This window comes from Mustela lutreola, chromosome 11 (genome assembly GCF_030435805.1).
Source record: "Mustela lutreola isolate mMusLut2 chromosome 11, mMusLut2.pri, whole genome shotgun sequence".
Lineage (NCBI taxonomy): Eukaryota > Metazoa > Chordata > Mammalia > Carnivora > Mustelidae > Mustela > Mustela lutreola.
This window is the reverse complement of record NC_081300.1, coordinates 70,136,692-70,159,920: the sequence shown is the minus strand read 5'-3', so window position 1 is coordinate 70,159,920 and position 23,229 is coordinate 70,136,692. Positions and strand designations below refer to the sequence as shown.

Genomic DNA, 23,229 nt, shown 5'->3' with positions numbered 1-23,229 from the left:
CCCTCCTTCGTCTAGCTCTCACTTGTTCTCTAACACCTTTTCTCACTTAAGTGTCCTTCCTTGTGTCTCCCAGGGACCATGAGTCCAACATTTTGCATTCTCCATAACTGGCATTGCTGGGCACAGAGGACAGGCTCTGTAGTGCTTTTTGAAAGAGTAAGAGATAGCTGAGGCTTTAATTCATATTGAGCTGTAAAGAAGCAGTATCTGGCTCTTCCAAGAATGGGTTTGGTTTCAGGGCAGGAGAAGAGTTTACAACATGAGTTTCTTACTGGAAAAGGTGGTTGGGAAGTGCTGGTGGAGAGCCAGACAAACGGAAGCCTTCAGAGCAGGCAGAGAGGCCACTGAGGAACTGAGGGGTTGCCCACCTTAGATCACCAGGGAGAAGACCAGTGTCTGACTCAGAAAGCTGCCAAAGAACCTGTGACTCAGTTTCCTTATTTATAATTAAAGGGAAGGGTCTAACAGTAGGTAATTACTCTGGCTGTCACATCTGACTCTGACATTCTGTGATCCTTAGAGTCAAAGTTAAGAATCTAAATAGGGGGGCGCCTGGGTGGCTCAGTGGGTTAAGCCGCTGCCTTCGGCTCAGGTCATGATCTCAGGGTCCTGGGATCGAGTCCCACATCGGGCTCTCTGCTCAGCAGGGAGCCTGCTTCCCTCTCTCTCTCTCTGCCAGCTTCTCTACCTACCTGTGATCTCTCTCTGTCAAATAAAATAAAAAATAAAAAAATCTTTAAAAAAAAAAAAAAGAATCTAAATAGGGCATTCTGAATTGGTGGGAGAATCCCCCCCTCCCCCCCCCCCCCCAGTATTGGAAGCTTCTTGAGAACAAAGACTTTGTCTGTTTGCATTTGGCAGGGATTGTTTTGCATTTTAAAAACAAAGAAGTAGAAAGGAATACAGGAAAACTGCATTCATATGATACTATGCTTGAGAATTTAAACTCCCCCAATGTCAAGAAATTCACTCACTCATCCTCTTTGAAGCCTTGATTGAGATGCAGTGTTCGTCCTGCAGTGTTCGGACAGCCCCTCCATGGCCGAGCTTGGGCCCCACTGTGGCTGTGAGTTATGGCAGCCTGGGAATCGACACCATGATCTTCCTGGCCCTTGGGTGTTCAACTTCTCCAAGTTAATGTCTGTTCTTTAGCGCTACATTATCTTGTAGAAAGGTAGTCATTTATAATTTATGTACTATGTACTGGCTTAAAATAGAGACAAGAGGATAATCAGCGTCCTGAAGCTTCTAGTTTTCCAAAGTAACATTTCTTCAGTGAAGTCTGCCTGTAGGTATTAAAACCTGCTGTGAATTAAAAAACCCTTTGGGCTGTTATCAGACTGGAGAAATGGGTGTGCCAACATTTCATAGCCTTGCAGATCTTTTTTTTTTTTTTTTTATACATAGAACTTGTTATTTTATTTTATTCTACTCAAAATCATTTCTAAAGACCTCAACCTTTATAGTGTTCCAGGGGCCTCACTGAAGTCACGGGAGCTGATGGGGCGGAGTTGGAAGGGCAGACAGTAGAAATGGCCCCAGTGAAGGACAAAAGCCAATTCATATCTCAGCCACTTGTCTGCTGCGGTTTTGGTGCCCTTCCATCTCTCTTGCTACTTTGCTCTTTGTAAACACAGAGAAGGGATGGGCTTTCCTGTTGAGTACCTCATAAAGAACATACTGTTCATTCATATATATTAAAAATAGAAGGCCTACTTGAAAAATCCTCTGTACAATCAGGTTTTGGCAAAAGTCAATCTGGTATCAGAAGTCTAACTTACTTATTCCTTTTGCTTTTATAACCTGTCTCTAACCCCTAGATTTTCTCCCAGTCCTTTTCATTATGCATCTTCCGTGTGCCAGGACATTGGAGATTTCTAATGAGGGCAGAAGGAGAGATGCTTTTGCACCCGAGTGGTCTTGCCCTTCCGGTGTCTGGCGACTTTGCATTTGAATCCCCAAATTATTCTTTCTGTGACCTCCATCTCTGGGATGTGTCTCATGTGCTCACAGCTGCAGCTGGTGTGTATCTGAATGTGCACCAGATGGAGGGGTTGGGAATGGAGCTGGGGGCCCAGGGGCAAGCCTGGGTCTAGTGTGGGAACATCCTGCGTGATTGAACTTGGAAACCACAAGGTGGCAACATTTACCAAGACGGCTGGGCATTTTCCTCTCTTATTGAGATGTTGAACTTGCTTTTCCATTTTCTCAGCTTGAAGCTGAGAAAAGGGTTTAGTAGCCTTGCTTTAGGTTCTTTTGAAAGTGAAGCTATGGGGTAAGCTTGCTGCAGTATATTGGTGTCTCTTCATCCCCAAGTTTAAATACCAAGAGTCTGAAATTGCTCTGTGTGACTGTGGCTGAGTCCCCTCTCCTTTAGCCTCAGTTTTTCATTGGGTTAGGAGAGACCTGTGGTCCGGCTGACTGGTCGCTAATGGTTCTTTTTGTGCATGATTTAGGACTTCAGTTACCATTTCCTCTCCTCTGTTGCTTTAAAAAAAAAAAAAAAAAACTTGCAGGAAGTCTAGTCTTTAAAACAAAACAAAAAACCTGGTAGCTTTTTTTTTTTTTTTTTTTTAAAGATTTATTTATTTATTTATTTATCTGAGAGAGAGTGAGAGAGAGCATGAGCTAGGAGAAGGTCAGAGGGAGAAGCAGACTCCCCACGGAGCTGGGAGCCCTATGTGGGACTTGATCCCGGGACTCCAGGATCATGACCTGAGCCGAAGGCAGTCATCCAACCAACTGAGCCACCCAGGCATCCCCCTGGTAGCTTTTTATCAAAGGACAGTGTCATGATTTTAAAAGGGGAAAAAAAATCAATTAATCAATTGAAAAAAAAAATCAGTTAATGTCCTAGAAGCTAGCCATCTTCCTGGGTTAACTCAAGAGGCTGGACTCTCCTAAATGAAGGTGCTTATTTACCAGCTTTCCTAAATTAGCAGCTTTGGGGATATTAAGATCTATAAGGAACTATCCAAGGGAGGTATTGTGTATGCTTTGCAGTGATTAAGCCATTAAGCTCTAATTGGTATTTTCCCCACTCATGGTTTGTGTAGGAAGCTTTAAAATTATTGAGGGATTCTGCTGTGCTTGTCTTAGTGTCATCCCCATGTTTTGGAACCTGAGAGCAGGGAGCGCAGAAAAAAAAGGTTTTTGCTCAAGTGGATTATGACTTTTGCTCACAACACCCTCCCTTTTGGTCTGTTACATTCCAGATGAAGTGGAAAGGGAAGGACCTCTTCGACTTGGTATGCCGGACCCTGGGGCTTCGGGAAACTTGGTTTTTTGGACTGCAGTACACGATCAAGGACACCGTGGCCTGGCTCAAAATGGACAAGAAGGTTGGGCTGGAACTTGATGAGATCAGTGAGGCTAGTGTGTGCTCCGGTTTTTCCCTGAGCATATGCCTAGCTTCTTTGCTCATCATGGGGCACTAGGGACACCCAGTAGAGAAGGGGGCAAGTCCTGAAGTAAGTCGTGTAGAAAACAGGTCCCTGAGACGCCACAGGCTTTCTGCTCCTCACACACTCTCCTAGGCCCACAGAACCAACCAGGAGGAAACTGTTGCCCTCCCTGGCTTCTTTACTCGTCATCACTAAAGCTTCTGGCTTTATGCTATTCAATTTATTGAACCACTAGTCAGATTTTATGAATAAAAATTACTATGATAACCTGTTTTTTTTTTTTTTTAATAGTTTATATCTTTGAAAGGTTTGCTTGGGACTCCTGTTCTTTAGGGAATGTTTTTAAGTCTTTGAGAAATACTGTGGCCCAACTCAATTTAGTCATTCACATGATCTAAGGAATAGAGAGTGCCCTGGTTCCTGTGGTGAAGAAAGAAATTATCCATTTTTTCTTTATTATTCTCTGGGGCTTCTAAGGCTTGAAAGACAAGTTGGAGCTCCTGGCAGTTCTAATGTGGCTTAAAAATGGATATTGCCTGGGAATAGGGAATTGTTGCTGTCTGTGTGGATTCACATGTGCACACAGAGGCACACTTACCTACTTACCTGCCTACCTAACCGGGAAGATATTTGGGAATGGAGCCATTTGTTTTTGTTAGTAGCCACTAAAAGACCCCTCTCAAAGTAAGTCAGTGTCTAATCCTTACCCCAAATGGTACCATCAGCAATTGATTTTTATCATCATCTGCTGCATGGCATGATAGACAATGAATGCTTCCTATTTTTTTTTTTTACAAGTTTGACTCTAAGCTTGTGTTTCCATATGTACACAGTAATCTGAATCTTCATGTTGGACTCTCCGCTGATAATAAATTTCCTATGGTAATTGCCAACGATCATGAACATCAGAGTGCCACCATGTGCCAATGTCAGTGAGCGTGTCCTAGATCTGGCTTATTGTGGGTCTCTTGGACATTGCCCCCTAGAATTTGGGTAGGGGCACAAAGAGCTACCTATCTAAGACAGCAGAATTTTCTGTATGTTTTTGTGATTCTTTCGCAAAGTAAATTTTAAATCATACCTGAGTGTTGGCCAAATGGATATTAGATTGGGGGCATCAGGAGCCGTGGAACCTTGCTGCTCAAAGGAAATAAATTATGACACATGTTAATGGAGCCTTGTAGCCTGTCACATGGCATGTTTATGTCCTGAAATGAAATTCATTCTGGAGAGCAGATGGTCCAGGCTTTTCAGTGGGTGGATGAAGTTGTTGGAAGATTAAAGGCAGCCTGGTTTATTGACTGTGCTCAATTATTTCGTAGGGCATCTCTAGAGGTTCCTTGAAGCAAAGGGTTGCCACCACGGACACGTTTGTCTTTTGTTGCTCACTTAATGTTTAGGGGATTTCACAAAGATAAGGTCCATCATCTCTAAGCTCGCTCCCAATATGGACCTAAACATTGGTGGTTAGCAGCAAGAAAAAAGAAAAAAGGAAGATTCCATGAGTTTAGAAAATTAAAAAACCCTTCATTCTACTATAAAAGATAGTGCCCAATACCTTTGAGCTAAAAATTTCTAGTTTTTAACTATCTCTGTGGCCTTAAGAACATCTGTGCCTTAATAATCTCAGTGACACTCACCCCTCGGGGATATTGATTAATTTGGTTCAGAAACGCCATGGGAGGTGAACATTCCCCCTTGTTATAGATGGCTTTGTGAATGGTTCAAACCGTAAGATCATAACCTTTGGGAAATGTGATGAATTTAGAGAGGGAAAAATGTTTATATGCTCCCTGTAAAAGGCTCTTTGGTGGTGGCAGGGGAGGAACAGGTGCCAACATAGCTTGTCTTCCTTCGCTCTGTAACTGCGCAGGTACTGGATCATGATGTTTCAAAGGAAGAGCCGGTCACTTTTCACTTCCTGGCCAAATTTTATCCTGAGAATGCAGAGGAGGAGCTGGTTCAGGAGATCACGCAGCATCTCTTCTTCTTGCAGGTACACAAGTGCATGCTAGTCCCGCTCATTCTGCGAGAACTCCCCTAGTCCTGGTCGCCAGGACAGCCTGGATGGCTCCCTCAGAGCTGACCACAGACTCCTTTGCGGTGTGAAGATGTTCTGCCTCTGGGAAGTCAGTCCGTTTGGTTCCGTAGTGATGGGGAAGAGTCTTCAGGCTAGAGCTAAGCTCAAGTGATGTTGATGGGTGTCAGAGGAGATGGCAAAACCGTGGTGACGTATGAAGGGGTACCTGACCAGAAGCATCTTTGAGGATGGATCCTCTTTTCTTGTCACTGAGTGGAAAGTACCTGGGAGTGACAAAGGAAGTCCAAAGAGAGGGTCTTAGAAAGAGTAGTTCTTCCAAAAGTTTGAAATCTGCTGTCATTGAGACAGGACTTCACAATGCAAGTAAGCTGGAGTTTAACTCCATATGGCTAATCCCACACATGGTGGAAATTCAAACACTGTGCTTAATGCCGCTCATTATCTATAAATGTCTTACTCGTTTCCCGCTCCTTCATTAGAGTGTAAGCCCCTTACAGGCAAGGCTCACCGAGTGCCCAGTGGGCATTCCAGAAGTAACTGCTCAACCGAATTGAAGAAAGGCGGAGCTCTGTAATTGTGGGTTCAAAGACTGCTAGTTGGCCGTTGGGAGCACAGTGAGTGGGCGTTAGTGGGAGGATGAAAACCCTGTCAGTTTTGCTGGTGTTCTTATTGCTTGATCAGAGCGCTGCTCCGGTTTCATGGGTAGTTGTAGTGATTGATGCTGGAGCTGCCCGTGTGCCCAAAGGTGCTTGCTGTCAGTGACAGAAAAGACTGCCCGGGGCGTAAGTTACATGACTTCCCAAAGTGGATGTATGTGTGTTGTCACAGAGTCCTCGTATAATTAGTTTGAGCCTTGGATTATTACGTCCAGTAAATATTAAGTTAAAGGTAGTAAAACCCCCAAATAATTTATTTTGCAAAAAAAAAAGCACAAGTGGGGCGCCTGGGTGGCTCTGCAGAGGTTAAAGCCTCTGCTTTCGGCTCAGGTCATGATCCCAGGGTCCTGGGATCGAGCCCCGCCTCAGGCTCTCTGCTCAGCAGGGAGCCTGCTTTCCTTCCTCTCTCTCTTTGCCTGCCTCTCTGCCTACTTGTGATCTCTGTCTGTCAAATTAAAAAAAAAAAAAAAAAGCACAAGTGCATATATATTTACATATACACACATGTATGCATACATCCCTCTCCCTGATATTTTCCTTCAAAAGGATACCCTTGCAGTTTTTCTGTAGTGTGGATTTTTTTCCCCCTTTGAAAAGAAACCAAGGGGTTAGAAACTTGCAGTGCTTTGACTAAAACCACATAATGATCTCCTAGGCCCCAGAATGTGCTAGCGTTACAGAGATGGTTTTCTTATTAGTGCTTCCTTAGAAGCAGTGCCCATCCCACATGTGACTTTGGCTTAATTTTCCCTCATACTGAAAAACTGGAGTGTTTTCGTGGCTGAGCGAGGCAAAATTTACTACTCTTAGGAATCTGGTGACTGTTGACATCTGTGACAAGGAAGTTGGCTTTCCTGTTGTGTTTATTTCACTGTGCCCCCCGCCCCCCCATGAGGCTCTCATTGCCTCTGTGTCTGGAACATCACACGCTGCCCCATTCTAAGAAGTTAAATGCAATGAGATATGTTAATTCGACGTTATAGCTTAAGAATTATATTTCCTGGACCTCACATGTACTTAAAAGTTTAATCAATCAAACTTTATTGCTTCCTTTTTCCTTAGAGCAGGCATTTTGAATGTGATAGACTTCCCCACCACCACCCCGCAGTCATAACTCAGTGGCCTTGCTGACTTTTCTCTTATGTTAAGACTTTAAAGTAGACTCCATTTCCTCCAGTGCTGTGTGCGCTCAGCAGGGGCCAAGGCCACAATCACCACCAGAGATGCTCCTCACACTTCCCGAATTCACAGCTCCCCTCTGTCATAGACCGGAGATCAGTCTCTGTTTTAACCACAGAAAAGTGTTTTTCCTCTTCAGCATTTGATCAGGAACAGAAGAGATAAGGGTTTTTCTTATGCGTAGTCATCTTACCAATAACTTCTCAGTTCCTGAACTCCCAACCTGTCTGCAGCAATAAAAAAAATTGTACCCTTTGTCAGAAAATCATTAACAGGCTGGGTTGGCAGCCCTCGTTAGAACACCCTGCAGCCATCTGCCGTGACCAGCATGCACAGCTCACTTCCGCGCACATAGTGTCATGTCTCCCTTGTTGCCCCTTTTAGGTAAAGAAGCAGATTCTAGATGAAAAGATCTACTGCCCTCCTGAGGCTTCTGTGCTCCTGGCTTCTTACGCCGTCCAGGCCAAGGTAGGCTTGAAGAAGGCAAGTGCCTCCCTCCTTGGCATTAATGTGTGTCACGGGAATCACTGAATCTTTTGTTTCTTTGGGTTTTCTAGGCTTCAGAGAAACTTTCTGCAGGAGGAAGAGGTTTAGGACTTGTGGGCTGGGGGAAACCATTATCCCTGTCCCAGATTCTGTGTAATCTTATGAGAATTCTTGTGAGAAGTCTGTCTGTGTAATCTCATTATGCACATGTGATTAATTACAGTCACAGGACTTTTTATTAACCAGGGAAAATGAACTTATGGTCTCCAGTTTGGGCCCCACTATAACCTTTAGGTCAAAAAGGCCCCAAACTCATCTTTCGAGGACCAGCCACCCTGTATGCGGGAACCACACTAATGCCTAGAGAGTGCCCTCCTTCATCGGTCCCTGACGGACGCGCTTGCCTGGCTGGATACGGCAGGCCCCTTGATGCCCTGAGCCCAGTGGAGCTGCCGGGGTGTTGTTCACAGAGAAGAAGTAACCACGGATTGGGAGTTGTGGTGAAGGATCACACCGCTCTTGTGTTTTATCCTCTCTGTTTTCATAAAACCAACTCCAAAAAATAAAATAAAATAAAATAAAAGTAAATAAAAAATAAAGTTAAAAAAAAAAAGACCAACTGCAGGGGCAGTCAGGGGCGCTTCACGTCCCTCAGGTACCCCTTGTATTTGGTTGTGCTGCTTCCTGTCTCCCACGGCAGCATAAGGAAAGGTCCCCAGAATTGGGGCACTTTCATTACTTTTGTGATTTTGCATAATCTTTTCCATTTTTATTTTCCTTTTTTGTTAGAGGTGTCCACAAAGCCATTTCCCTGGGGCGTTATAAAAATTAATAAGACACTCTTAACTTCTTAGCCCACTTCTTTAGGGTAGCTTAATAAAATTTCAGATCAAAGCCAGGAAATGACTGGCCTGTCATTTGGGGGGAAAAAAGAGTCTGTTCATGCTGGTTAGACTAACAGAAGCACCAGAATCAATTCAATGATTTGATGACTCGTCTAATATTTGCTGAGTATTCATCAGGCCTGAGGAGGGATTGTTGACTCTGTCATAGATACAGACACAAAAGCGAGTATCTGCTCTTAGCAATTTGCCCAAGGTCATTTGGACAATCTTGGGTAATGCTAAGGGCAGAATTCATGGCTTTGGGATTGTGTTTTGTGCCTCCCCTCTTCTGCTGCCCAGAAAAATGAGTAATTGAAAAAACAGAAAATGGGCCTTGATTCAACTAAAACATATGCTTCCTTTTATGCTTTGATTAAGAATATTAATAACAGGAAAAATGTGTCCTTTCAATCAGTATTGCCCCGACAGTGATGAAGCAGTCATTGTCACTCTCATCAAATCCGAGCACTTCCTGGCCCAGAACCGAGTTCCTTTTTAGCGCTTTCTCCCCAGCTGAGAGGAGACCCAAACTCTCAAGGACATTACCTCTCTTTGAAGGGCTTCAGCCTCAAAGGCTACATTTCCTTTGCATGGATTTTGGGCCACAAATTCAAAGGCCACCTGTGGAAAAAAAAAAAATTTTCAGGGAACCAGCAGATGTTTGCTTAAACAGATTTCACTGTAGGAAAGCCCTACTAATTTGGATCCTACTAATTTAGAGATGAAAGTGATTCACAGACAGCATATGTGGTTCATATGGAGGAGGATGTTCTAACTGTTTTTTCCGGTGTAAATTTTCAGGATCTTACAAATAAAGGTAATCTATGGCTTCAAGTCTGCAAAAGATTATTATAGCTTGCTTCCGGTTTCTAGGACTGTTGGTTAATATTACAAAGGTGCCTCTGATTACAGTATTAATATGATCTGACGCACCTGTAATGTTTTACAGTTTTACAGAGTGTTACACATGAATATTTCGTGCTGTACTCAGCGTCGTCTTTTCCATGAGCCACAGCTTGAGACTATTATGCCCGTTTTGCAGATGAGGAATTGAAGGCTCAGAAAGGATTAGTAATTTGTCTAATGTCATAATACTTTATGTTAATTCCTTTTTTTTTTTTTTTTTTTTAAGATTTTATTTATTTATTTGTCAGAGAGAGAGTGAGAGCAAGCACAGGCAGACAGAGTGGAAGGCAGAGGCAGAGGGAGAAGCAGGCTCCCTGCGGAGCAAGGAGCCCGATGTGGGACTCGATCCCAGGACGCTGGGATCATGACCTGAGCCGAAGGCAGCCGCTTAACCAACTGAGCCACCCAGGCGTCCCTGTTAATTCCTTTTTAATGGAATTTATAGCCCACTTCTTGATGGACAGGATTTGAAGCAGAACGGAACGTGAGAGTGGAGCCAGGATGAGAACCCTAACATCCGAGTTGCCTAACTCAGCACTCGGCTCTTGCCTCCCTGTGTAGCGTGTGAGGGAGGTCTCTGGGAAGCACGCACTGCCTCGTACCAAATTCCAATTCATTTATAGGGTCACATAAATCCAAACTTTTCAGCAAACCATACTGGGTTCCTTCCATCATATTCAGTTTGTTTTCTTCCACAACCTTTCTGAAACAGAAAGGAACTTTAGAAGTGTGGTTGCGGAAAGGGAATCGGGCTCATTAACACATGGAATGTAATTATGCACAAATGTATTCATTACAGTATTTCAGCTGTTCGAATGATACAGACACAGCTAATTCCAAGGCATAAAGAAACAATTACCCTCAAAGTATAAATACAAATATTAATCACATGGTTCAGTTAACAAGAACCGTATTTCTTGGTTAGAGTTTGAGTTATGTTTGAATGTTTGAATCAAAATGTTTGAGCTGGGTTTTGTTGGGTTTTTGGTTTTTGTTTTTTGGGGTTTTTTTTTTGGATCCATTGATATGACACAGCAAGCCATCTTGCAATGTTTTAAGCCACCTGTTGGATTTTGGTGTTTGAAATGTTTTCTTATTAAAAATGACTTTGGGAGAGAGTTCTATGTAGCGCTGGCCTATAGACTCCTAGGGTTCAGAGAGAGAAATGAATGGTGGGAGAAGAGGCTTAGTGTTTCTTGGTACTCTTTGATGCCAGTTAGGGACAGAGTGCCAAAAGGCAATTAAGAAGTTGGGTATATGGGCGCCTGGGTGGTTCAGTGGGTTAAGCCTCTGCCTTCGGCTCAGGTCATGATCTCAGGGTCCTGGGATCAAGCCCCACATCGGGCTCTCTGCTCAGCGGGGAGCCTGCTTCCTAACTCTCTCTCTGCCTGCCTCTCTGCCTACTTGTGATCTCTGTCAAATAAATAAAACCTTTAAAAAATTTTTTTAAAAATTAAAAAAAAAAAAAAAAGAAGAAGTTGGTATAGGGGCACCTGTGGGACTCAGTGGGTTAAGCCTCTGCCTTTGGCTCAGGTCATCGTCTCAGGGACCTGAGTTCAAGCCCCACAACAGGCTATCTGCTCAGCAGGGAGCCTGCTTCCCGGTCTCTCTGCCTGCCTCTCTGCCCACTTGTGATCTTTATCAAATAAGTAAATATAATCTTTAAAAAAAAAAAAAAAGGTTGGGTATATGTAAAGTATAGGTGAAGAGTTGAGGCTGGAGAGGTCTGTAAGGGGGCCAGGTCATAAAGTCTTATGATCAGGTCTTAACTTGATCATGTGGGTGGTGCAGAGTCAGTGAAGGGTTCATATTTTAGACAGACCCTTTGGTGGCTCTGTGAAGGACAGATTGGAGTGAGGCAGGTTTGGAAGCAGGGAGACCTGTTAGAAGGCTATATCGTGGTCGAACTGGTAAGAGGTTCTGGGGTCGCACTTCAGGCATTGTTCAGTTGGATGGGAGGAGACCAACTTGAAAATATCCAGGATGTAAAAGTTGAATATAAATGGTGCTATACTTTGCATATCCCTCCCCACTTTTTGGCTTGTGCTTTTAGACATTGACATTTTTTCCCCACTCAGCATTGATTTTGAGATGTATTATGTTGTATGTGTAGATGTACGCTGATCTAAATTGTTATGTGGTGGACATTGATGAGTAAACCTAATTTACTGATCCATCCCCCCTTTAAGGAAGAGGTAGGTTTAGTTCCTCCTTTTTCCTCCTATCATAAACAGTGCTTTACTGAAAATCTTTTTATATGAGTCCTTGTGTACATGTGCAAAAGCTTTCTCCGCTTAAGGTTGATTTCTACTAGCAGAATTGTGGCTATATCCCGGAATATAAAGAACTTTTGAGTATATGAGAAAAAGACAGCAAAAAAAGTGGGTACAAAGGGCATGCATAACAGGTACATTATAGAAGAGAACGTGAGAATGGTCAGTAAATACAAAAAGATGTTCAATCTCACTGGTACTCAAGAAAAAGAAAAATTAAAAGCCTCACCAACATACCATTTCAAACCCATAAGGTTGACAGGATTTCTAAATAGGAGAGCAGCATTTGAGTTCATGTGCTGGTGGAAAAGGACTATGAACTGGCATGACCTCTGTAGAGTGATGGATGCAGTAAGAACCCATCAGAAGAGGGGATACCCCATCTCCGAGTCCCTGAAATCCCACTTCTAGCTCTGGTTCTAGTTTCTCTGGCTACTCCAGAGGAACTCCCATACAGCTGTCATTTTTACTGAAAACCATCAAAAGAGATCGTCCCACTTCATTTTTAAAGTACCGAACAGTATTTCCTGAAAAGGAGGGACTGGATTATTTAAATGTCTCTTTGTTGGTAGATATGTACGTTTGTTTTTCTTCCTATTATTTAAATGAATGCAGCGTACATCTTTGCATATGCCTCTTTGGGCACATATGAACAGTCTTTCTCTAGGATGAATACCAAGAAATGGCATAACTGGGCCGAAGGGTAAGAACCTTTAAAATTTAAATAATGCCAAATGAAAGAAGCCAGACACAAAAGGCTGCCTGTTGTGTGATTCCACTTCTATAAAATGTCCAGAATAGGCAAATCTATAGAGACAGAAAGTCGATTTACTGGTTGCCAGGGGCTGGAAGGAGGAGGAAATCAGGACTTAACTGCTAATGGGTATGGGATTTCTTTTTGGGGTGATAGAAATATTCTGTAATTAGAGTGGTGATGGTTGTACAACATTTTGAATATCCTAAAACCCACTGAATTGTTTGCTTAAAATGGTGAATTTTGTGTATTTATCAGAATGAAAAACATTAAATATGTATGGCCAAATTGACCTCGAAAAGTTTTATCCTAATTTAACCTTTAACAACAGCATGTGAGAATACCTGTTTTTCTACATCCTCATCAACAGTGGATACTATCAGTCTTTCAAAATTTTTGCTAATCTGACAGGTTTTTTTTTTAAGTATTTATTTCCTGATAACCGTGTGAGCTGAGAACCTTTTCACAGATTTACTGGTGATTGTATTTCTTTCCTCTGTGCATCAAGTTTTTGCAGCTTGCCCATTTTTATACTGTATTGTTTATCTTTTTCTAATTGATTTGTAGGAGTGCCATATAGTATGGGTGTTAACCTTTTGTCTTTTCTTACATGTATCAGACTTGTCAATATTTTTGTGTTTTGAGTGATTTTAGAGTGGTTTCACCAGCTGTTTTGTTATACACATGCCCTGTATTTTGTTCTGGTATTTTTATGGATTTTCATTTATAGGTTTGGACCTTTAATCCACCTGGAATTTAGTAGACTGGTGCGTGGGTAGGAATCTGACTATTTACTCTGTGTATGTATTGATCAAATCTTAAAAGATTTGTGAAATCCTGTTCAGAGCATTTGGTCTGATATTTCATGTATTTGGCAGAGGATAGTATTTCAGAACCAGAAAGAGCATCTGTTTAACCTAAGAATTGACTTCAAGAGTCCTTTAAATGGTGAACTCCCTTCTTGAATTTAAATTCAATTGGTTTATATCAGGGGTGGATCCAGGTTTTGTGGTGCCTGACATTGATAGAACTTAGGGGTCTTCTTTTCAATGTAAGAATACCAAATTGTGAATATAAAATTAGGGTCAAGCCCACACAGATACAGAGACCTCACACCCAAACTTCATTAGTTTCAAAGTAAGTTCACTCCTGGTTATAGGGTGCCTGGGTGGCACAGTCGTGTCTACCTTCCGCTTAGGTCATGATCCCAGGGTTCTGGGATCAAGCCCCATGTTGGGCTCCCTGCTCAGCAGGGAGTCTGCTTCTCCCTCTTCCACTCCTCCGCTTGTTTCCCTCTCTCACTGTGTCTCTCTCTGTCAAATAAATAAATAAAATATTTTAAGAAATATAAATAAATAAATAAATAAATAAATAAATTCACTCCTGGTTATGTTATCAGAATGTATCTGTACAGCGAGGATGAGGAACAGCCATCTCTGTCTATGGAGTGGTAGGACTTTCTTTTATATTAACCAACTGCCACCACTTAAGGATTTTCTCCTTCTTTTATTTTTTAAAGAGACATTTGAGAGTAGATACAAGCATCAAGGTGGCTTTAAAGTTTTAAGTGGAGTTAGTCCAGTGGCAGAAGTTCTTTAAGCAGGGTCTTTGCTGCCTCCTCATTGCTCAGATGTGCATCATTTGATCACTGAAGTAGCTGGGAGCTCAGTATGATAATGTGGGTCGTTAATCTCGTAAGCCTTTGAAACCTGAATTTACAGCTTTAACTTTGCATATCTGCTTACTTCTGCATTTAGAGTTTGGTCAGCACCTTTAAGAGGTTTGCAAATGTGACTAACAAGGGCTTGCGTTAGCATCCTACCCCTTCAGAAATCAGAGAAGCAAACAGTGACCAATGTCATAAATAATGCAGAGGGTAACGCTAGTACATTTACATGAGCCAGGCAGTATGGAAAATGCTTCTCCAGATCATCTTCATCCTCGTTACCCTTTTACGAGGCAGCCACGCTTATGACCCTGGCTTTCCAGATGAGAAAGCTGAGGTTGAGAGAGAGGAATCCTTACTTAAGGCCTCAGAGGGATACCAGAGCATCTCCCCATTCAAAATCCGCTAAGACTGATGCTCTTACGTGATGGATGAGGAAACAGACTCAGAGGTAATACAATCTGAGTTTTTGTCTTTTGGTATCAGGTTGTATCGAGTGTTGTGTCAAGCATATTTTCACAATTTTAATTTAATAATCGGTATTATTTCATTTAATCCCCCCAGAGTCCTATAAGACAAATACTGTTATTATCCCCCATTTAACAGATGAGAAAACCGAGACACAAAAATTTCCAAGGTCCCAGCTGAAAAGTGGAAAAGCTGGGACTGAACTTTTCGCAGCCTGCCTCCAGAGTCAGGCTCCTACCTGAGAGAGTGCCCTTAAAACTCCATCTAGTTACTTAACTCATTACATCCCTCAGGCCTTTGGGAAATCAAGAGAGACCAGGTTCCTTCAGGTTTTTTAAAATGACGTGCCTAGACAGGGGTACAGAAACTGGCATATTTTAAATATTTAAGTTTGGTGAATTAATTGGTTTAACACAAAAAATGATGCAGTACAGTTCTGCTATTTGAAAGATAATGATGACTTTTTTTTTTTTTAAGATTTTTATTTATTTATTTGACAAACAGAGATCAGGCAGAGAGAGAGGAGGAAGCAGGCTCCCCAAGAAGCAGAGAGCCCAATGCGGGGCTCGATTCCAGGATCCCGAGATCACAACCCGAGCCGAAGGCAGAGGCTTAACCCACTGAGCCACGCAGGCGCCCCCCCCCCCCCATAGATTCTTAAAAAACATTAAATTTACAGTGCTTTTTTAGCAGGGTGGTATGGGAATGAGGCACAGTTTAAAGTTGCTGATAAACATTGTTCTATCCCAAGAGATAAGCTTTGATTTTACATTTATATGTTTATAATTTCTTCTTAAAAATGGCTTTATTTTAGGGGGCGCCTGGGAAGCTAAGTCAGTTAAGTGTCTGACTCTTGATTTTGGCTCTGGTTGTGGTCTCAGGGTTGTGAGACTGAGCTCGGTGTTGGGCTCAGCGCTGGGTATGCAGTCTGCCTAAGATTCCCTGCTCCCCCACTCCTCACTGCAAGCTCATGCACACACACTCTCTCTCTCTGAAAAAAAAGAAAGAGCTAAAGATCCCTTCATTTTTATTATTTCCTGGTCAGACTTAAGTTTTCTAGGAAAGAGAGGATATTTTTTCTTAAATCAGAAAGCAAATTTCCAAGTTATTATCCCTAAATGGTGGGTACCTTCAAATACAGGGCCCATTTCTGGATCCGGTAGTGACTTGCTCTGCAGCTTTGGGAAAATCAGTTAACCTTTGACTCATTAAACCTTTGACTCCTTTCTTTGTCTTTGCAATGGGAATGACAACGTTGGCATCAGATTTCTCCAAAGCTTTTTTCAGAGCCTGAATGAAAGGTATTAAAACTATTGCCTGCGTTATTACCAACTCCCAACCTAGCAATTGGCTCCAATTACCAGCCACTTAGAAGGATTTGTAGGTAAGACTCTTATCACACATTGCTAATTACAACTTTCACAGTTGTGTTTTGTTATTTCCTTTCAAAAGCTAATGTTTTGGCAGTGACTGCTTTCTTTGTGGGTTAGAAAACAGCTACATTTCCATACAAATGTCACATGAGCACATCACCCATCCATCCCTCTTGGGATTATGCAACGCTGTTCATAGATATAATCAGCTTTGTATTTTCATTCAAGGATAACAAACTAGCAAGGTTGAAATCTTGATTTGTCATCGGAACTGAATAGTAATGGAATTGCTCCCCAAGCCAGGAGGGGATAAGACATAGTCAAGCTCTTTTCAGAAATGGCAGTTGTCTCGAGAATCTCTATCGCTTGCCCTCCCTTTCTTCTCCTTCCAGTACGGTGACTACGACCCCTCTGTTCACAAGCGTGGATTTTTGGCCCAAGAGGAATTGCTTCCAAAAAGGGTAAGAGATCAATCCCCTGTTTGGGAAAGCACAGCAGAGATGTGGTCTATGAAAAAGCTGACTGAGGGACTTGAAGGAATATTGGAAGTACACGGCGAAATCATTTAAATAAATATTTTGTAATCAGTCTTGAGTAAAGAATGTAGAGTCTCTGTTCAGAATATTAAAAAGCAAAGGTTCATGGAGTCCGTTTGCAGTTGCCAGAGCTAGCAGGGCCTTGAATGTGATTCCTGGGGAAGAGGGCAGCAGCTTATCTTCTGCCCAGAGAGCTGAGCTGTTTGCAGAGGGGCGGGGGGGTTAAGATGAATTGGGGGATATTGTAGTTTTTAATCCTTGGTGCTGTTCATCTTGTTCATTAGCCGCAGAAGCAGGCCTTCCCACCCTTTGACTCCTCTTGATTTTATAGTCCCACTCATCTGTCTTGTGTAATGAAGCCCTGCTTCTCACCTCTCCCTGACTTTCCCTGGTCCTTTGATGGCTTTCCTGCGGGAGGAAGCAGCAGCACACTCCACTTGGCTGAGCTCCTCCCTCTGGGACATGCAGCCTGAGCAAGAGGGGCCTCAGCTGGGTGAGGGTTGCACCTAGGCCCAAGGAAGGGTACACCCTTCTAAGTTGTGACTCATATTGAATGGCGCTTGTTTACACGCCCACCCCTGCAATGTGACTGGCTCTTCCTGTATGTGGCTTTGTAATAAATAGCTTTGCTGTTCTGTAAAAATGATGCATAATTATAAAAATGGCAAACAATACCCAAACTTTTTTGTGTGTGGGTTTTTTATTTTGCTCTATTTTTTGGTAGGTAATAAATCTGTATCAAATGACTCCAGAAATGTGGGAGGAGAGAATTACAGCCTGGTATGCAGAGCACCGAGGACGAGCCAGGTGAGGCTGCTTCATTATCGGTTTACAGTTCCATATGGGCTTTTTTTTTTCTCCAAAGAACTACAAAATTAGGACATGCTTGTTGAACAAAAGGCAGTACCTGAGGTAGTTAGAAGGAAAAGGGAGAGCTGGGAGTAGCTCTCTCTTCAGTTTTGTGTGTGTCCTCCCTCAAGCGCATATGGTGTAAGATAGGCAGGAGCACAGCCTGTCCAGATGTACAGCCCCACTGCTTCCACTGGTGACTCAGTTTCATGTTAAGAATTAGAGTGTATGGATATCCCATAGCTTTTGTGTCTATTCCTCTACTGATGACATTTGCAATAGCTATAGATTGTTGCTTCCTGCAGTATACAATCTAATATTGTTATATAATTAGATGAGTAGTTCTGAGGATACATTCTTTACAAGACTTGCTGAGTCAAAGGATGTGAGCATTTTGTGTTGACAGGTGCCACTAAATCGCCCTTGGTAAAGGTCATACTTATCTACCTCTACCAGCAGTGTATGTGCGTGTCTTCCCCCCTCCCCTGTTTCTCTTCCCAACACTCATTTTTATCAATCTAATTTTTGTAATCTAAAAAATGTATCTTAAGTATTTGTTAGCATTTCCCTGATCACTGTAGGAATTGATCATCTTTTCATTAGCCTTTAAAATACTTTCCTCTTCTTCAAATCAACTTCCTAGTATGTATAGGGAAAAGTGGACAATACATAAACATACCACTCAGTGAATTTCACAAAGTGAAAACACTGGGTAACACCAGGTGACAAGATAGCATGTGACACCGCCCTCCACCCGCCACCAGCCATAACTCCACATCCTTCCTCCCCAAAGCTAACCACTCTTCTGATCCCTAACTCCACAGAGTTGTGGTACCTGTTTTAAGCTTTACATGAATGCAGGGGGACAGCCTCTATTTTTTGTGTCTCACTTTTACTCATCATATTGTGAGATTCGGGTTTGTAGTATGTAACAGCAGTGAAATGTTCATTTTCATTGCTGTGCAGAACTCCACTATATTAAGGCATGAATTGTCCACTCCACTGTTGATGGACCTTGAGGGTGTCAGGCTGTCTCTTGGTTTTTGCTATTATAAATAGCAGCAAACAGTTTTTCAGAGTAATTGTACCAATTAACATTAGCAGTGTGTGTGATTTCTAGTTGCTCCACATGCTTGCCAATACTGTGTGTTCTCTCTCAGGTTGAATTTTTTAAAAAATTCATTTGAGAGCATTTTGAGACTGGAGAGAGAGAAGAGCAAGGTCATCAGGAGATCCAGTTAAAATATTTCAAGAGTGTATCTATTTGGGAGTTTTCTGCAAGTCATTGCTGCTTTAAGAGCTTACTTTAAATTTGACTCACAGCTTACAAGTAGGTGATGTGGCTTGAGTTTTACAGCCCAGATAGCTCTTGGCCTGACCTCTGACAGCACCCAAAGAAATGAAATCAGGAAGGTAGCTCTCAGGTAGCCTGCAGAGAGAATTGTTTCAATACCAAAACCTAGGTGAAGAAAGTTCACGATCAGATAAAGCAACAACTTAAATCACATCTGCATGTACAAATCCATTCCGGGGAAGAACATAACACCACGTGCTTTTCTTGAATCCTTGAGCCGGGTGTCATTATTTACCAAGGGCAAAGCGTGAAATTGAAGCCAAGAGACGCTGTAATGAATCTGTTCTCTGGCTTTTATGGGGATGGGAAATTCTGCTTGACCTCAGTGTATTTCATAGACTCAGGGCTCGGAAGAGCCGTGTTGGTGTCTGCATTGGCTGGCATGTTCCGGCGTGCAGGTTGGCGTGCCCCCGCCCTCTGTTTTCTCACTTAGCTCTGGTGACACTGTCTTTCGTTCTTCTCTCAGGGACGAAGCTGAAATGGAATATTTGAAGATAGCTCAAGACCTGGAGATGTACGGTGTGAACTACTTTGCAATCCGGGTGTGTTGAAGCCCCTTGGAGTTCCCTGTGTAGAAACAGAGACTGAATCAGAGGCAGACAGCTAAAGTGGGTTATTTCCTTATTCCAGAGTGACACTCTTTAATGGTTCAGTGGAGGACAAGAGAAGAGGAAGGGGAGAGGGTCTTACAGCCTCATTTTCTATTTTTGGACTTTAATTAGATCCTTGATAATTAAGTGTCGTTTGAGCCCCCAGGGGGACTTGGGCCTGTCCAGTGCTCAGCAGAAACCTGTTTGAATGCTCTGAGTGTAATGTTTGATTATTTCTGGCTCTGTGAGATCTGGCCCACAGGGAGCACCTGTAAATACTTTCTTCCTCCAGGGCACAAGGCGAGTAAAGCTGCTTTTATAGATTACTGATTTGTGGGTGGGACTCTTCTTCTCACTAGCAGGCTAATTGGTTTTCTATTCCGACCATTAATGGTCCCACTGTCCTCTGGGAGCCCACTGCTTCCGTACCAGAGGCTTCGGTTTTCAGTCCTGGCTGGGTGGGCCCCTTCAGCATCTTTCTCCCAAGGTTCTGCTGCTAGATGCAGGACCTACAAGCTCCCTCTAAAGGAATTCAGGCCATTGGCTCAGCCATTTCTTTGCTGGTTCCAGACTGCAGATAAGTAGATGTTGAACAATTGCCCATAGTGGCTGGCCTGCTTCCCTCCCCGCCCCTTCCTTTTTTCCTTCTTTTTTTTTTAGGGTGGGGAGGTGGGTGGGAGAGGGAGAGAGAATCTTAAGCAGACTCCATGACCAATGCAGAGACATGGGGTGGGGGTTGGGATGGGGTGGGGGTAGGGTGGTGGTCCTCAATCTCAGGACCCAGAGATCATGACCTGAGCCAAAATCAGAAGTCAGATGCTTAACCAGCTGAGCCACCCAGGTGCCCCTGTGGTCCACCTTTCTCACCATAGTTATGGTTTGCTTTCCTTTTTTGGGTTGCAGAAATTTTGTATGAGGGGCACCTGGGTGGCAAAGTGGGTTAAGCATCTGCCTTCAGCTTAACTCATGATCCTAGGGTCCTGGAATTGAGCCCTCTATTGGGCTCCCTGCTCAGTCGGGAGCCTACTTCTCCCTCTGCCTGCTGCTCCCCCTGCTTGTGCTCTCTCTGTCAAATAAATAAATAAAATCTTAAAAAAAAATTTGTATGAAATTTGAGTAAATTGTAATACATTTTAAATAATAGCTTTCTACCTCATTTGTCTTTTTTTTTTTTTTTTTTTTTAAGATTTATTTATTTATTTATTCGACAGCAGTGATCACAAGTAGGCAGAGAGGCAGGCAGAGAGAGAAGAGGAAGCAGGCTCCCTGCTGAACAGAGAGCTGGATGTGGGTCTTGATCCCAGGACTCTGGGATCATGACCCAAGCAAAAGGCAGAGGCTTTAACCCACTGAGCCACCCAGGCGCCCCTGATTTGTTTTCTAAATATAGACTTTTAAAAAACGGATTAGTTTGTATAAAATTACACTGGTAAGTTTTGTTATTTCACATAGTAAACAAGCGCCTAAAAGATTTTCGATAATAATGCAAAAGGTTATTTTCTTAAGTTTTACTAATTTCTATTTGCTAATTGTCTGGTTTGTTTAAAGGCAGGCTAGTTTAACACATTTCTGTGGTTTTGGCAACATAACTCCTCTTGGCCCATATGTCCACCATCTAGATTTTAGAAAAGTAGTGTTTTACAGCCCTTAAAAAACAGTGTATTAGGAAATATTTCTCAGTAGTCAGACTAAAATACACAATTGTGTGTGTGTTTTGTGTTACACAGTAGACATAGCTGGTAGACATTTTAGTATCTTTTGTGTTCAAGTTCCTGTGATTTCACATCAACTAAGGAACTTAAGTGCTTAAAACAATTGAAGAGACTGCTTGAACTTTGCCTCTCTGTTTATTCTGTAGAAGTATTGGGGGTCATGATAGGAATCAAAGGGTAGAACCCTTTTTTTTTTTTTTAAATAATTTAAACCAGACACAAACGTAATGAAATATCTCCTTTTCCAAAATGTACTGTAGCACTTAAAAGTACAAAGCCTCACTTATGTAAATGCAGTATTTTTAAGAGCTTTGCAGACTAAGAGGAATCTCTTTTAGGGTTTGGTAACAGCACCTGACTTAAGGAGTGTTAGAAGGACTAAAAGATGTATCTTGGAGTGCTCACTTGTCCACCTGACCTCTGCTCTTCGATTGGTCCTTTTCATCACAGTCTGAGCATCTTCTTGGTTTGCAGACCTGTTTTGCTGTCCTTGAAACTGGTTCGATGTCCTAGTTGTCAGCAACGGGTCAGGCGCTTTAGGTCATTGTGCAGAGAGCTTCCTTCCACCACAACACAAGGGACACACTACACAGCATAGGTGACTGGGCCTCCAGCCTAAGGAGGTAGCCTCCAGGCCCACAGCTGGGTCAGTGACCTGAGGGTGAAGGGCACTTGTCCTCTGTCTACTCTGACTGCCGACCAATGTATATGCCAGCAGTTAAATTTTCATAGAGCTTTATTGAGGTATAATTTATTTTTTAAAGATTTATTTATTTATTAGAGAGAGAGCATGGTGGGAGGAGCAGAGGGAGAGGGAGACTATCTCAAGCAGACTCCCCACTGAGCACAGAGCCCTACCTGTGGCTTGATCCCAGGACCCTGAGATCATGAGCTGAGCCAAAACCAAGGGTCGGATGCTTAACTGACTGAGCCACTCAGGCACCCCAAGGTATCATTTATATACAATTCATTTTTTAAATTTTTTTCCAACATCCTATTATAAATAATTTCAAACATATAAGAAAGTTGAATTTTACAGTGGATACCCATATATACCCACTTCTGAGTTCTTTAACATTTTACTATATTTGCTTTATCACACTGAGAATACATTTTAACATAAAACCATTTGATCCCAGCACTTTGATCCCAATTTTTTTTCTGGTGGGGCACCTGGGTGGCTCAGTTGGTTAGACATCCGACTCTTTTTTTTTTTTTCCCCAAAGATTTTATTTGTTTATTTGACAGACAGAGATCCAAGTAGGCAGAGAAGCAGGCAGAGAGAGAGAAGGAAGCAGGTTTCCCACTGAGCAGAGAACCTGATGCGGGGCTCGATCCCAGGACCCTGAGATCATGACCTGAACTGAAGGCAGAGGCATTAACCCACTGAGCCACCCGGGCACCCCGAGACTTCTGACTCTTGATCTCAGCTCAGGTCTTGATCTCAGGGTCATGAATTCAAGCCCCATGTTGGGCTCCACTTCGGGCATAGAGCATACTTTAAAATAAAAAAATAAAAAAATTAAAAAAAAAGAATTTTCTTTCTGATAGTACAATATTTTCTTTTAATGGAAGAGAGATTCAATCCTACAGGTCTTTATTCTACATCTATGATAACCTGGTTTTAATAGTCTCCCCCGTGTATGTCTGAAACTGTGAATAGTACCAAACCCTATATATACTATGGCTTTTTTTCTTATATATGCATACCTGTGATAAGTTTAATTTATAAATTAGGCACAATGTAAGAAATTAACAATAACAATAAAAAATAGTTATAACAGTGTACCCTAATAAAAGTTATGTGAACGCGTTCTCTCTCTCTTAAAACATCTTACTGTAGTACTCACCCTTCTTAAGATGATGTGAGATGATAAAGTGTCTACGTGATGAGATGAAGTGAGATGACTGATTTAGGTGTTACAGTGCAGCATTAAGCTACTACTGACCTGACAGTAAGTCAGAAGGAGAATCATCTGCCTCCAGACCTTGTAACCAAAACCGTAGAAAGCCAAACCACAGATAAGGGGGCTGGGGACGACCACTGTGTTTAACTGGAGGTAACAGTGCTTAGGTTGCGACTAAAGCCATTGAGCCA

At 42.4% G+C, this 23,229-nt stretch overlaps 1 protein-coding gene across 5 annotated transcripts in view; it reads left to right on the top strand.

Annotated features, from left to right (window-relative positions):
- NF2 (NF2, moesin-ezrin-radixin like (MERLIN) tumor suppressor) overlaps positions 1 to 23,229 on the top strand; it is a 79,890-nt gene that overhangs the window by 24,482 nt on the left and 32,179 nt on the right. For 3 of the 5 annotated variants that reach the window (XM_059140835.1, XM_059140836.1, XM_059140840.1), the window contains exons 2-7: positions 3,216 to 3,341; positions 5,278 to 5,400; positions 7,665 to 7,748; positions 16,483 to 16,551; positions 17,351 to 17,433; positions 19,296 to 19,371. In XM_059140835.1, the coding sequence (XP_058996818.1) occupies positions 3,216 to 3,341; positions 5,278 to 5,400; positions 7,665 to 7,748; positions 16,483 to 16,551; positions 17,351 to 17,433; positions 19,296 to 19,371 (561 nt within the window). Of the gene's footprint in view, positions 1 to 3,215; positions 3,342 to 5,277; positions 5,401 to 7,664; positions 7,749 to 7,837; positions 8,350 to 16,482; positions 16,552 to 17,350; positions 17,434 to 19,295; positions 19,372 to 23,229 lie in introns of those variants that run through there. The other 2 variants (XM_059140838.1, XM_059140837.1) reach the window with 2 other exon arrangements.